The sequence below is a fragment of the Corapipo altera genome, unplaced genomic scaffold (genome assembly GCF_003945725.1).
Source record: "Corapipo altera isolate COAL_440 unplaced genomic scaffold, ASM394572v1 295, whole genome shotgun sequence".
Classification (NCBI taxonomy): domain Eukaryota; kingdom Metazoa; phylum Chordata; class Aves; order Passeriformes; family Pipridae; genus Corapipo; species Corapipo altera.
In genome coordinates, this window is record NW_020884936.1 from 3958220 (window position 1) to 3973149 (window position 14930).

Here is a 14930-nt window from a genome sequence, read left to right on the forward strand (position 1 = left end):
TTAGATGGTGGAGGTGAAGGCTGCATCCCATGGATCCTCAGCTGTGGGTGTGGGTGGGAAAGCCACTGAGGGGTGAGGGAAAGATGTGGGAGCTCCTGGTTGGGTTTTAAGGAAAAAAAAGGATGGGAACAGAGCATTTAGGAAGCCTGGTCTGTAGTTTGGTCATCCCTCCCTGACTCCTCTGGGAGCACTGGGGCGCTTGTGGAGTTGACCAGGTGGGAATTTTGGAGGTCTGGAGCTGGGACTGTCACAGTTGGCACATAGGATTCTCAGGGCTGGACCCGTGCAGGGCTGGTTGGACTCCATGGTCCTTGTGGGTCCCTTCCAACTCAGCATTTCCTGGGATTCTGTAATTAACCCTCTTTTCCTCCCCCCGCTGTTGGACCCGATGGTTTCTCTCGCAGAGGGCTGGAAAGCACATGGGACTTCCAGGCTCTGGGAGATGCATCCACCCAAAATAAACCCCAGAGCTCCTGAGCGGGTCCCACACCTCCCCGGGGAGTTCTGCTCCTTGGAGACACTCCCAAAGCACTTGGAAGGTGTTGAGATGGAACAAGTGTGGTGGGAGATCCCGGGGGAATGGGTCAAACAACACCAGGGGTTATTTGGGGACTGTAGAAATCTGTGGTGACTTTGACCCCAAAAGCGTCCTCCTGCCAGGGCTGGGAGACTCAGGGCTCTGGGGTCCTTCCCCACCCACCTTCTCGGGATGTCTCAAACCTCAAATCCACTACTTCACCCCAAAACCAGAGATAACGGAGCAGGAGTGCACTATAAATTAACATAGTCATGCATAAATCAGCATTAAGTATTCATAAATTAATAACACTTGATAATTAAACATTAGCAGAACCATAATAAACAAATTAATAAAGCCTTCAAGCCATTTTTGGTGGTGAACTCCACCTGTCCAGGACCTTTGCCAGCTTCCAGCTAAACCACCTGCTCCCTTTTCCAGTTTATTAAAAATCTTTTATCCGTTTTTTTTTTTTTTTGTTCCCTTTCCAGCTCTTAGATCTGTTCATCCAGTGGGATTGGTCGACGTATTTGGCTGACTATGGGCAGCCCACGTGCAAGTACCTCCGTGTGAACCCCACGACTGCCCTGGTCCTGCTGGAAAAGTGAGTGTGGCTCCGGAATCCCGGGATAGTTTTCCCCCCAGTCTCGCTTTGGCAGCTCATTCCATCCCGGCGGTGCTGGGATGGAGCAGCTCGGAGAGCAGGAGGCTCCTCGGGATCCAGGGAGCAAAGATTTTCCCCCCCAGGTGAACAGTGGGAGCTCAAATAGAAAATTCCTGGTTTATCCCTCTGACTTGAATCCCGGTTTTTTATCAAAATTCATGGACTTGGCTGAGGGTCTGTGTTTTTATTTCACTCCTAAGCAGAGTTTTCCTGGTCTTACAGCAAAATTCCACTGTAAAGGTGGGATCTCAGGCCCCAAAATGATTTAAAATTTGCTGGTCTGTAGGCACGAGATATTCAATATACAATATATATCAATATTGTATTGTATCAATTATTATATAATATATATTTTATGTATATATGAAAAAATAGACATATATATGTATATATAAAAAAAATAGACAAGATATTCTTCCAATATCTAATCTAAACCCACCCCAAATTTTGCAGTGTTTAAGAGGCATTTGGACAATGCCCTTGACAGCAGGATTCAACTTTTGGTCAGCCCTGATGTGGTTGGGCAGTTGGACCAGATGATCCTTGGAGGTCCCTTCCAACTGAAAATATTCTCTTATTAAATTCTATTATTATTATTATTATTGTTATATTATATTATTTCTATTTCTGTTATTTCTACTCCCATCTCCCTTCTGTTGGATCCATGGAGAGGATCAAGTGCTAAAAGCCCTGTGGGACAGGGACAGTGCCTGTAGGTGACCTCCAAGCTGGTTTTGGGAGGATCTACTCCCCTCCTGCCCCCTCAGACCTCACAGCTGGTGTTCCAGCAGATGGGACAGAGAAGAGACCAGCCAAAAATGATAATTAATAATTATCCAAGCAGCTCGTTCCACGGGCACCCCACTGCTAAGTCTTGCATGGAGGAACAGGCAGGATAAAACCATCATGGAATCCTGGAATGGTTGGCTTGGGAGGGACCTTAAAGCCCATCCAGTGCCACCCCCTGCCATGGGCAGGGACACCTTCCACGAGCCCAGGTGGCTCCAAGCTGGCCTTGGACACTTCCAGGGATGCAGTTGGGTTTGAGTAGGTTGAGGCCACACTTCTAGAACATCCAAGGCCGTGTTGGAGCCACCTGGGCTCGTGGAAGGTGTCCCTGCCCGTGGCAGGGGGTGGGACTGGACATCCTTAAAGGTCCCTCCCAACCCAAATTATCCTATGAGTGACCTTGGGGTGTTCCTGAGCTTTGGAGCTGCATCATCTGAGGTCCACATAACCTCGCCCTCCTCTCCAGCAGAGGAAAAGAACTCATTCCACAGCATCTCGAGACATCCAGATGTTGCCAAATGCTCCATGGGGATTAAACTCCGGGAGTTTTCTGCATTTAAAGCACTTTTATACCACGGAGATGGTTGTTCTGTGGGTACTTCACGTGTTGTGGGATGTGTTATTTAGGGATGTGGCCTTGGCAGTGTGGGGTTAATGGTTGGATTGGGTGATCTTAGAGGGCTTTTCCAACCTAAATAATTCCATATTTCTGTGATTTCCCAAGCTGACATCCTGGGCCATCCCACCCTTAAGGGAAGGGAAACACCAAAGATCTGTGATGCCAAAGCCTGAGGGGTTTTCAGGGCTATTGGTAAAATGGTAAAATAAAGAGCCAGCAAAAATCTGAGCCCTTGGGCACGAAGCAGCTGGAAGAGCCAGGGAATTGGAGGCAGGCAGTGAGCTGGGAAGGCAGTGGGACAGCAGGAGAAGCAGCTCCATGCTCGGTGATGGTATTAAGAAGCCACCAAACCCCAGCTTGACTTGCTTGATCTCCCCTAAAGGGATCTCATTTCATAGTCATGGAATCATGGAATGGTTTGGATTGGAAAGGACCTTAAAGGTCATCCAGTTCCCCACCCACACCTTCCACCAGACCAGGTTGCTCCAACCTGGCCTTGCACACTTCCAGGGATCCAGGGGCAGCCACAGCTTCTCTGCCCAACCTGGGACAGGGCCTCCCCACCCTCCCAGCCAGGAATTCCTTCCCAATATCCCATCTAACCCTGCCCTCCTTCAGCTTAAGGCCATTCCCCCTTGTCCCATCACTCCTTGCCATTATGGAAAGGAATCTGAAGGACAATCTTCACGTATCCAACTGAATTTCTGGAGGAACCCCCGGTGAAATCACCGGGTTGACACTTGCATGTCCCTCATCCTTGTGCCACTCCAGGAGCTCTGCCCTCTCCTCACTCGGACTTCAGGCCCTTTTTGGGGGGGTCTCTGTCCATCACCCACCAGCTCCAGCTCCCCTGAGTATCCTCCCTGAGCTCGGTGCTCCCAGCCCTCGAGGCAGGGGGGAAATTCCGATCCTCTGGCTGGGTTTGTGACCCGTTTCCATCATTATCTCTTTTCCCAACGGCACATCTCTCCCAGGATACCCCGAGTGTAAGGACTCTGCCTGCCTGGGCTTTCACCCTCACCTTGCAGTGCCTTGATTGTTTGGTTTAAATGGAGCACTAAACGATGGAAATGCAAACTGCCTTTGAAAACGGGGCCCTCCGGGAACTTTGGCGTCTCAAATGCACTAATTAGAGCTAAAAGAGGAGCTTTTACTCCCTTCCCTTTTTTTTCCTTATAGATTAATTTAAACAAAGCTTGGCTCTGTTGAAGGGGGTGTTTGTTGACAGGGGTGGGGACGGAGCTGAGCTCTCTCTTTCCCTTCCTTTCACTTCTCATCCCAGCGCTGATGTTACAGACCCGGGCTCAGTCGTCCCAGGGCTCCTCTCAGAGAAATGGAACTGTGAATCTGCACAGCACAACCCAAATCCTGCAGGATTCGGTGTCCTGTGGGGAATTTAATTCATCAGTAATACTTCATGGCTCAGTGCTTCTACCTTCACGTGGTGTCTGGAGGAACCAGCAGCTCCCACCCCTCCCAGGCTTTAACTGACCCACCTGTGGGTTTGCTGGGGGATCAGTGCTCCAACTGCAATTCCTTTCCATCCTCATCTGGTGGTTTTATCCATCCAGCTCTCTTCTAATCACTCAAACACACACCAAGGTTTTCTTGCATAGAGCATGTGTTGCTTCAAAAATACTTCCTGGACCTGAACAGGTCCCACAGGGTCAGAGATGGCTCTGAGGATGCCCAGGATCCTCTTAGGGCAGAGGATGTCCTGTTCTAAATTCCCTGTGTGTCACCTGCAGCAGGCAGGGATGGAGAGTGGTGGATACAACATTGGGAGGAAGTTTCTGAAGGTACAAATTGACTTTCAGCACCTCTGATGTCCCCACATAACCTGAGAGAGCTCTCAGCATTCTTAGTGTTGCTCTTTGAGGCCTCTGGAGCTGTTCAGAGCTGTGGAAGTGTCCAAAATTCATGATCCTGGGACAGGGCAGAGGAAGTCCTGCTCTAAATTCCCTGTGTGTCACCTGGGAATACCTGCTGCAGGCAGGGGTGGAGAGTGGTGGATACAACATTGGAGGAGGTTTCTGAAGGTACAGGTTGACTTTCAGCACCTCTGGTGTCCCCACGTACCCTGGGAGAGCTCTCAGCTCTCCTGGTGTTGCTCTTTGAGATCTCTGGAGCTGTTTGGAGCTGTGGAGGTGTCCCATGGGAGGATGGTTTTCTCCAAAATTCATGATCCTGGGACAGGGCAGAGGAAGTCCTGCTCTAAATTCCCTGTGTGTCACCTGGGAATACCTGGAGCAGGCAGGGATGGAGAGTGGTGGATACAACATTGGGAGGAAGTTTCTGAAGGTACAAGTTGACTTTCAGCACCTCTGATGTCCCCACATAACCTGAGAGAGCTCTCAGCATTCTTAGTGTTGCTCTTTGAGGCCTCTGGAGCTGCTCAGAGCTGTGGAAGTGTCCAAAATTCACGATCCTGGGACAGGTCTAACCCAGACAACTCCAAACTCCTCTTCCCATGGGCACGGTTGCTCCCTGGTTCTTGCAGGGGAGCAGCTGGAAGCCATCTCTGGAAAAAAAAACCCAGGGAAAATAAAAAAGCAATCCTTATTTTGCTGAATTCAAGTGCTCCAGGCTATCCAGTTACTGTAGGGAAAGCAGCTCCCTTGTAATCCTGTATCTTTGGGCATTTACAACTCCAGTAAATTAGCCTTTGGGATAAAGCTGTTATCTTTGTTTCCACTTCCAAGCTGGATGTTTTTGGGAACATTTCAGATTCCCTTTGGCTCTTTTTAGGAAGATTGAAGCATGAAAACCCTTGGATATTTTCTGTGTAACCAGTTAAATGATTTCAGGAGGTTTGAGTTGTGCTCAGTTAACTCCAAACCCCCCGGGCTGATCAAAGTGCCGACTTCCCAGGGAATATCAGTGCTGTGTCCCCGTCACTTTAATCCTTGTTTTTGGTCTCCAAAGCCAAAAAACCCAGGATTGTGGGATGCATCCAAAGCCCCTCAGCCTCTGCCAGATCTGATTTACCCAGAAAATCAGGTACAAATTGGGGTATTGTGGAAGAGCTGAGCCCCAACCAGTCAGGTGGTGGGAGGTTGGTACCTTCAGGAGCTGCTCAAGGGTTGATCCTGGTGGGGTGGTTTCCCTTCCCAGACGAGTGTGTTGCTTCAAAAAAGCTGGATTCCTTCCTTAAATATCAATTATTTCATATTATAATTAATATAAATTATTTATATATACATTGGGCAACCTGGGCTAGTGGAAGGTGTCCCTGCCCGTGGCAGGGGGTTGGAACCAGATGGTTTTAAGGTCCCCTCCACCCCAAACCATTCCATGATTCCATGTAATATTTTAAGTTCACAACTCCAGACCTTTCCAACCTCCACAGAAGCCTCGTGCAACGCACCTTTTCAAGTTAAACCCCTTCGTTCCGTGGATTTGATGCTAATTTTTTAATTTCCTCCCGAAATTACGTCGCTGTCGTGCACCACTTCAGAAGGGACCTGTTTGGAGGGAGAGGCTTTAGGGCTTCGTGGATTTTGTCACAGTGGTGACACTGATTGGGATTTGTGAGGCTTAGAGCAAAAAAACCAACCGTGCAAAGGCAAAATGATGCCCCCAAAATGCGACAGAGCCCTCAAATTCAGGCGCCTCCTCCCCGAACACCCGAAATTCCCACGTGATTCCCTCCCGGGGCTCGGGGGGTGACGACCCCTTGTGCCATAACCTCTTTCTGCTCTGTGCAGGATGAGAGACACGAGCAGGAAAAACAACGTTTTTGCCCAGTTTCGGAAAAACGAACGGGACAAGCAGAAGCTCATCGACACCGTGGCCAAGCAGCTCCGCGGCCTCATCAACAGCCACCACTCCTGAGGGAGCTGGGCACCTCCTTCCCAAAACCCCCCCTGGACTTGGGATCCTTGTTGAAAGAGAATATATGTATTTTTTTATTCACCTGTAATATTCCTGGAACCTTCCCCCTCCTCCACAGTCCCCCCCTTTCCCAAAAGGCTCCCGGCGAAACAATCCCTGGGAAAAGAGGCTCGGAGGGGGATAAACTCCTATTTTCAGGGGTTTGGAAAGCCACTGGGAAATCCTAAAGCCTGAGAGGGAAGCTCACACCCGGACTGTTTTCTTGTGGGATCGACCAGGTTGAAGGGATCATCCTGCCTTCCTTTTGTTATCCACAAAAAACGGAGGGAGGAGCCACGGTTTGGGTTCTTCTCGTGGGCTTCGGTCAAAGGGAAGGGGGTCACCCCTTAGTGTGTCTTGCCAGCTGGTGGTTTGGATTTAGGTAGGAGAAAAGGCAAAGTGATTTCCCAGTTTTTCTCCTCGTTTTCCCATCTAAGAGCTGGTTTCCACCTTAGGAAAGGGAGATCTCTGGAGATCCCGGGAGCTGCGACCTCTTCCTGTGTGTCCGTGACCGGCGTGGCCACCCCTGAGCTCTGCCACCGGGACCTGCTGGGGTCTGTGGGCCTGTCACTGGGTGGAGAAGGGCTTTAGAGCTGCCTCATTAATTAGATTTGGAAAGGGAGAACCAAAGGATAACCCGGCAGGGTGTCCCGTGGAGCCGGGTTGGTGCTGGAATGCTGCTGGAATTCGGGCAGCAGGAATGGAGGGGTGGCGTAAAACCCAGCTCTCCTGATGTCCAGGGCACTGCATTCAGGGGTTTTCCCTCTCTTTTCCATGCTGGTGTCCCATCTTCCCTCTCCTCTTGATGCTTCCGTGGGGTAAAGCCCCTCTGCTTCCCTTGCTTTTCTCCTTGGAGCAGCCCTGGATGGGAAACTTGTTGAATCCCTGGCATGGAATCAGCAGTGCTCAACCCCCCCCACCCCGGCTCCAAAGTGCCTGTGGACAAAATTCCCCTCAGCTCTGAAGGTTCCCAAAGATCCTCTGCTGGAATCAGGCAGCTTTTGAGGAGCAGGGCAACATTCCCACCAGGATTTTAGCTCCAGTGTTGAGGTTACTGAGGGGGATTTTCACCCTTATCACCTTGTTACCCTTTTGACTCCCGAGTCCTGCAGGTGAAAACTTATCCAGCCACATTCCCCACCTCCCAGACCCTCATGGTAAAGGGAATTAAAATCTTCCTGGTGGATGTTACAGCCCATTTCCCACCCTCTAGGATGCACAAAGGGGATGAGGCTTTATCCTCTCTCCTTGTTCCTCAGCGAGACTTTTGGGGGGTTTGTTTTGTTTTTGGGAAGGATTCGTGTTGCTTAACCCTGGAAGTGAACGGGAATATGGTCAGGAATGACCTCCTGGGGCTCTTGTTCTGCCCCAGCCGCCTCCATCCATGAGGACCAAGGGATTATTTTCATTAATAAGAGGGAAAGCCCATCCTGGCATTGTGGTTCCTTGGTTTTGGAGGGGGATCAGAGGTGAATTCCTTTCTAATGCCTCTTGGAAGGACGTGGAAGGAGGATGAAGGAAAAAGAAGCAGGTGAAGGAAAGTTGGTGTCAGGTGGCCAGAAATGGATCATCTTTGTAGACAAACTCCCAAATGACCCAGCAGAGGCTTCCAGGGGGACCAGAGGAACTCAGTCAGGGTGTGGGATAGAGGGAGAAGGATCGGGATCCTCAAATATAGGGAAGGGATTTTGGTGGACGAAGCATCCGCTGCCACCCTGAAATTCCATTTTTCCCTCCTGTATTCCATGTTCCTGCAAGAAAACCTCAATGCAGCTTGAGGTCTTCAGGCAACACCTTTTTTCTAATCCCCATCCCACACCCAGGCTCTCCTTCCCATCTTCACCTGGAACTTCAACTCGAACTCAGTCAGGCTGTGGGATAAAGGGAGAAGGATCGGGATCCTCAAATATAGGGAAGGGATTTTGGTGGACAAAGCATCTGCTTCCACCCTGAAATTCCATTTTTCCCTCCTGTATTCCATGTTCCTACAAGAAAACCTCAACACAGCTGGGTCTTGAGGCAACAACTTTTTTCTAATCCCCATCCCACATCCAGGCTCTCCTTCTCACCTCCACCCGGAGCTTCAATTCCCAGAGGGACGACGTGGCCATGCTGTGCCCAGGGGGGGTTTCCTCGCTCCTTTAAGCTCTTCTTGGAGAAGCTGGGATTGGGATCCCACAAACCAGCTCCTGGCACTCCAGATTTGCCACTGGGAAAGTCACATTCGGCCAAGGGAGGGATTCTGGGTGTTCCTGATTTTGGGAGGTCAAGAGCCTGAACCGCGAGTCGCAGCCCCGGGATGAAAAATGGCATTTTTGGTGCTCTGGTCCTAATTAACTTTTTGTTCCAAGAGATGCGGCTCCATCCCCTTCCAAATAAAATTAATCTTTGGAACAGATTGCCTGAAGAGCCCTGGAAGACATTCCAAATCCCCTCTAAGTCCCCTGCTAATGATCCTCCACTGGGGATGGAGCTGCTCAGGAGGGAAAGGGAATTTCTAAGGAGGGTCAGAAGAGGGAGCAGAACCCTCAAATGAAGATTTGCAGCCCCCCCCCCGATAAATAATGCTGCTATAACCCCTCCCTCCCCAGGCAGTTAAAGGGTTTGAGTTTTTAAGCAGTGGCTGTAGAAAAAAAAAATATTGGGTTGTTCTCCCAGTTTTTCCAGCAAATATTCGCAAAAATATTCCAGGAAAACAAACAGCACCAGTGGGGGAAAAAAAATACATTAACCAAAAAAACCCACCCAGTTTTGGCTTCCTGGGAAGCATCTGCACTTCTTATCCTCTTTATCATCTTGTCAGGCAGCCCAAGGGTTGGCAATAACTCTATATAAGGTGGGAATTTGCAGCCCAAAGTGTATCCACAGGTGAGGGGAGTGTTCTCCCTGAGCCATCAGCACGTGTGAGAGAGAGGAGGAGGCTTTTCCTGGGATTTTTTTTTCGGTTTATTCCAAGGGCTGGAGTTCAGGTCAGACGCCCTCAGCGATTTTTGCACTTTGTTTTGGATCCAGCCTCAGCTCCCGGCTCGGATGGGGCCGGGAGAAGTTTGGCTGGTGCTTCATTCCAGGGGCTGCTTTGGGCTCGTTTCCTTCAAAATCAGCTGCTTTTGTGCTGCTGGGAAGGTGGAATTTTGGGGCAGGAGGTGTGGGGTGGGGGGGGTCTGTGCTGGTCCCAAACTGGGAGATGCTGGGAGGCAACGTGGGATGAGGAGGCTGAGATGGAGCCAGGGCTGCTCCGGTGGCCTCTTGTGCTGGAGCTGCTTTTGGGGGAAAACCACCCCTTCCGAGCAGTGTCCAAACCCCAGGGAGAAACATCTCCACCCTTTGGATGTTTCCTACCCCTGGCTGGCTTTTCCCTTTAGTTCTGGGTTGGGTTTGGTGCTTTTTTTGGGACTGTGGAGTGGTTTGGAGCATGGGAACACCCTCCCATGCCCCTGTGGGGTGTGTGTGCCACCCCTGGGTGCCACAGGGGTGGTGGGATCTCTGTGTCCCATTCCCTACAGCTCCCCACTCCGTGCTTGTCCCACTGCTGGGGAGCTTGAAGGGAGCACAACTCCCAAATAAATCTCATCCCAAATGCCTTCAAGATGCTCCCAGCCCAGCTGTCCACTGGGAAAGTTGTGAGTTTTGTGGGAACCGACCCAAATTCCCCGGGATCTGGGTGGGATTCACCCCAAAAGTGCCGGATGGAAAAGGGGGAAGCTCAACCTGGGACTTGGGGACCGGGTGATTTGTTTCATCCCAGATTTGCTGCTCCGGTCTCCAACCCCTGGATTTAGGAATCTTTGCATCCATCCCCCTGCTGCAGCTTCCCCAGTTTGGGGGGGGGGGGAGGGCAGCACCCCAAAAATTCCATGGGCAACTCAGGCTTCTGGAATGCTGTGTGTGCCGAGCTCTTCCCGCCTTGGCTCATCCCTCTGATCCAGTTTTGACAGGAAAACACTCCATCCCGATCCCTGCCCCCATCCCAATCCCTCCCTGTCCACCGGCTGCTTGAGTTGCCTTTTCTCACTTATTTTTTTTATTTTATTTTTTTTTGGAGGGGGGGGAGGAAAGGCCGTGATTTTGTAAACTGACGTGGTGAAAAAACAGCTTTTTTTGCACAAGTCGTTGCACAATAAGGGGAGAGTTTAGTAAATTAGGTTTAACTTTAAAGGGAACACTTTTTTGGTTTTGTTTGTTTTTTGTTTTTTTTCCTTAAAACTCACTAGCAGAGCTACTGATTAAAAAAAAAAGAGAAGGCAAAGTGCTGGACTGATTAAGGAATGGACTGCATGGTTTCCAGGTGGAATTGCTTTAGAATTTAGCATGTTGAATTCCAACTGTACATTTATCCTGTTGTAACTTCTATTAAACAATACAGCAATTAACTGTTTAATTAATCAAGTGCCTGTGCATCGCTGGGAAGGCTGGAAAAAAAACCCCTAAATCCTAGGAAGAGATAAAATTCAAGGTCTCTTTTGGACAAGCAGCAAAGCTTTGCTGTTGGAACACCCAGATTTAGGGAGAATCCCATGGGAGGCAATCCCTGGATGGGCACTGGCTCCCACAGCCCGTGTGGCATTGGGACACTCTGAGCTAAAGCCAAGTTTGGCCTAATTTGGTGGTTATTTTAATTGGTTTCTAGCAAAAATTTTTAATTATGAGGGTGGGGAGGCCCTGGCCCAGGTTGCCCAGGGAAGCTGTGGCTGCCCCTGGATCCCTGGAAGTGTCCAAGGCCGGGTTGGATGGGATTTGGAGCAATCTGGGATGGTGGAAGGTGTCCCTGCCCATGGCAGGGTGTTAGAATGAGATGATCTTCAAAGTTCCTTCCAATCCAACCCATTCTGGGATTTTAGGATGATCCACAAACATGATTAAGCCCAAGCCTTTGCTCTCCTTGATTCCATGGAGGTTTGCAGGTGGGGATGGTAATTCCAAGTAGGAATTAACTCCTGGAGGGCAGAGCAGAGGGATGGGCAGCCCATCCCGGAATCCTGGAATGGTTTGGGTTGGAAGGGACCTTAAAGCCCATCCAGTTCCACCCCCTGCCATGGGCAGGGACACCTCCCACCAGAAGGTTCATGGAGGCAGAGCATGAACATTCCCTGGGCACTTGGAGTAGGGAATTCAAAGGATATCAAATCAACAAGATGCACTAATTAGGAAGTGGCTGATTGGGAAATCCCATGTAATCCCAGAGGGATCTCCATGGGGCCTGGAGATGCTGAGCACACCGGGATGGAGGAACTTGGGGTCCTCCTGGGAAGGGTGGTGGGGTGATTCCATGGAAGGCTCAGGAGGATGACGAGGTTCAATATGTAGGAGTGAAGGATTTAGGGAATATTCACGGGCTGGGAGACTCCCTGCTGCAAAGCAGAGAATCCTGGATGGTTTGTGTTGCAGGAATTCCTCTAAACCCCTTTTTTTTAAGTGATTTTTCCCTTTTGGGATCTGTCAGATCCTGGGGCAGGGAGTCCCAGGTGTTAATTTTCGGAAGGAAAAGTTCTGCCTGGTGGTGTTTGTCATTCAACCTCTGCCAGGGGCAGAAAAGGGTGAAAGGAGGATGGGAACCTCCCAGAGTTCATCAGAATATTCTTGGCTGCTTCTGTTGGACAAAAGGGAAAGTGCCACCTGACCCAGCTGCAGGTCCAGGTGGGATCCCAAAAGTGCAGGAAGCCCCTCAGGGGACCCAGTACCTGGATCAAGGACCTTCACTTCACTGTTGCCTTGGCCCGATGGATTCTGGGAGCTGAGCCGTGCTCAGAGCAGCCTGGATGCTCCAGCTCGGGGCCATTTACCCCAGGCAGGAGAGATGGAGACATCCTGCAGCTCCTGGGAGGATGAGATGGGATCCAGCACCGTGGGACTGCCCTGGGAGATGGTGGGCAGAGCCCTTGGACCGCGCCGGCCTCTGGAGTGGGGAGGAGCAGCCACAGGTAGGTTTGGGGGCCTGGATGTGGGAGTGGGGTCACACCAAGGACTGAGGGCTCTGCCAGCACCTAAATCCATGCCCAGAGTGGGGCCAAACCCCCCCCAGCTCTGGGGCTGCCCAGAGTCACTTGTCTGGCTCTGGGCCACCAACCCCTTCACCCTGGGTGTCCTCAGGACACCTCAAACCACCCCCCAGCCTGTGCAGGGGCTCCCAGAGCCCAGTTTTCATAGAATCATGGAATATCCTGAGCTGGAAGGGACCCCCAAGGACCATCCAGTCCAACTCCTGGCCCTGCCCAGGACACCCCAACAATCCCCCTCTGTCCATCAGAGCGTTGTCCAAACCCTCCTGGAGCTCTGGCAGCCTTGGGGCTGTGCCCACTGCCCTGGGGAGCCTGGGCAGTGCCCAACCAACCTCTGGGGGAAGAATCTTCTCCTGAGATCCAACCTGAGCCTGCCCTGGCACAGCCCCAGCCCTTCCCTGGATGCTGTCCCTGTGGATGGTGCTGGGTGTAGCCCTGTCCATCCAAGGAACAATCCCTGTAACAAACCCTCCCCAGGAACATCCTCAGGCACCTCTGGAGAAGACCTGAGCAGGGAATGCTCAGGGAGCATTCCCTGAGCCCTGGGGTCACTCCTTTTGTTTGTCCAGGCTCTTCTCCTCTCTCTAAATGTTCCTCATTTTGATTTTACTGTTTCTGCGCTGGGATTTCCCATCTCCAGCGTCTCAGGAATTGCCTGGCTCTTCCCACAGGTGGGATGGAGGCCAAGTGTGAGTCCAGCTGAGTTCTCCCCTCCAGTGATGCCCTGTGGGGTCTGCAGGAACCACGAGGAAGGAGATCCAGCACAAGATGCTCAGACCCTATGGATGTTCCTGCCCTCTCCAGTGGGACAGGAGCTCTGGAGGTCTCCAGGTCAGTCCCTTCCTCCAAATTGGAGATCACCCAACAAGGTTTTTTTTCCTGCTGCATGTTTTCCAAAGCTGAATCCCAAACCCACAAGCAGGGAGGGGTTTCTTTTTCCTCCTTGTTTTCTTCGAGTCAGGTGAGACAAACCCTTTTCAACAGATACTCCTGAGCATTTATTTCCTCCTGTCTCTGTCCCTTCTTGCCTTCACCTCGATTCACCTCTTAACCTCCTTCCTGGATGAGATTGGCTGAGGTTGCAGGGGAGTGGAGTTGTCAGGTGAGCCTGTCTCCAGCCCCTGGGATTTCTCTTCCGTAAGGGAGCCAGGGAATGGAGCTGCCATGGGACACAGGGAGCATTTGGGGTTGGAAGACACCTGCATCAGGCTGGGGGTTTACTCTCTCCTCGTGTCCCATGGACAGGGCTGTCATCCAAAGCTGAAAGAGGGTAGATTTAGGTTGGATATTGGGAAGAAATTTTTCCCTGTGAGGGTGGTGGGACACTGGAATGGATTTCCCAGAGAAGCTGTGGCTGCCCCATCCCTGGGAGTGTCCAAGGACACATTGGACAGGGCTTGGAGCAACCTGGGCTAGTGGAAGGCGTCTCTGCCCATGGCAGGGAGGGTGGAATTAGGTGGCTTTTAACATCCCTTCCAACCCAAACCGTTCTGTGATTCTGTGATTTCTTCTGCCACGAGTCCAAAAAATCCTTCAGTGAGCTCCTTCCCACCCCTGGGAGCTGGGAAGGAGCAGGAAGGTGGACACTGGACCAGAAGGACCACCAAAGTTTTGCAGGAGTGAAGAGTTTAAAGCAGAGGTGGAGGGAGGAAGCAGATAAGACACAGCTGTCACCACTTGCCCACGGAGCAGGTGAGGGAGGTTGGGAGAGCAGATAAATGTGGGAGAGGAGGAGAGATGGTGCAGGGATAACATGACCTGAGATAAGGATGGGTGAGATGAAGCAGGTAGGGAAGGGATTACACCTCTCCTGGCAGGGAAGCCTGGATGAAATCCAAGAGGAACGAGCACAGAGCATTACGTACCCGGTAAGAAATGCGGGCACGGAGACACGGGAGGTGGAGCAACCGGATTTGGGGTGAGAAACTGGGTCAGGCAGGGAGCAGCAGAGCAGTTGGGGTGCCAAGAGAGGGCAAGGGTGGTCAAACAGCAAAGGTGAGGGTGGTGGCATTGTTGCGTGGTGGGGATGGAGCAAGGTGGGATTGCTTGGGGTCAGGGTGGGATTGCTTGGGGTCAGGGTGGGATTGCTTTCCTGCCTTTTGCTCTTCCGCTTCTCCACAGCGTCGTGGTTCAGACTGGAAGAAACCCACAGAAAAGGGGAAAAGTGTCTTTGAGGTGAACACCCTAAATATTGCTCACTCTGAGGGATGAACCTGAGTGCTTTGTGTAGGGCATCTGATCCCCAGGTGGGACTGGGCTCCATCTTCTTGTCCCCAGCTTCATCCTTCACATCCCCAGGTGGGTCTGGGCTTCATCTTGTCCCCAGCTTCATCCTTCACATCCCCAAGTGGGTCTGGGCTTCATCTTGTCCCCAGCTTCATCCTTCACATCCCCAAGTGGGTCTGGGCTTCATCTTGTCCCCAGCTTCATCCTTTATGTCCCCAGGTGGGACTGGGCTTCATCTTCATGCCC

At 51.3% G+C, this 14930-nt stretch overlaps 1 protein-coding gene across 1 annotated transcript in view; it reads left to right on the forward strand.

Annotated features, from left to right (window-relative positions):
* EXOC6B (exocyst complex component 6B) overlaps positions 1 to 6504 on the forward strand; it is a 325352-nt gene extending 318848 nt beyond the window's left edge. Inside the window, exons 20-21 of the mRNA XM_027660526.1 lie at positions 1009 to 1121; positions 6297 to 6504. Of these exons, the coding sequence (XP_027516327.1) occupies positions 1009 to 1121; positions 6297 to 6423 (240 nt within the window). The 3' untranslated portion in view covers positions 6424 to 6504. The remainder of the gene's footprint in view (positions 1 to 1008; positions 1122 to 6296) is intronic.
* Positions 6505 to 14930: the final 8426 nt, after the last annotated feature.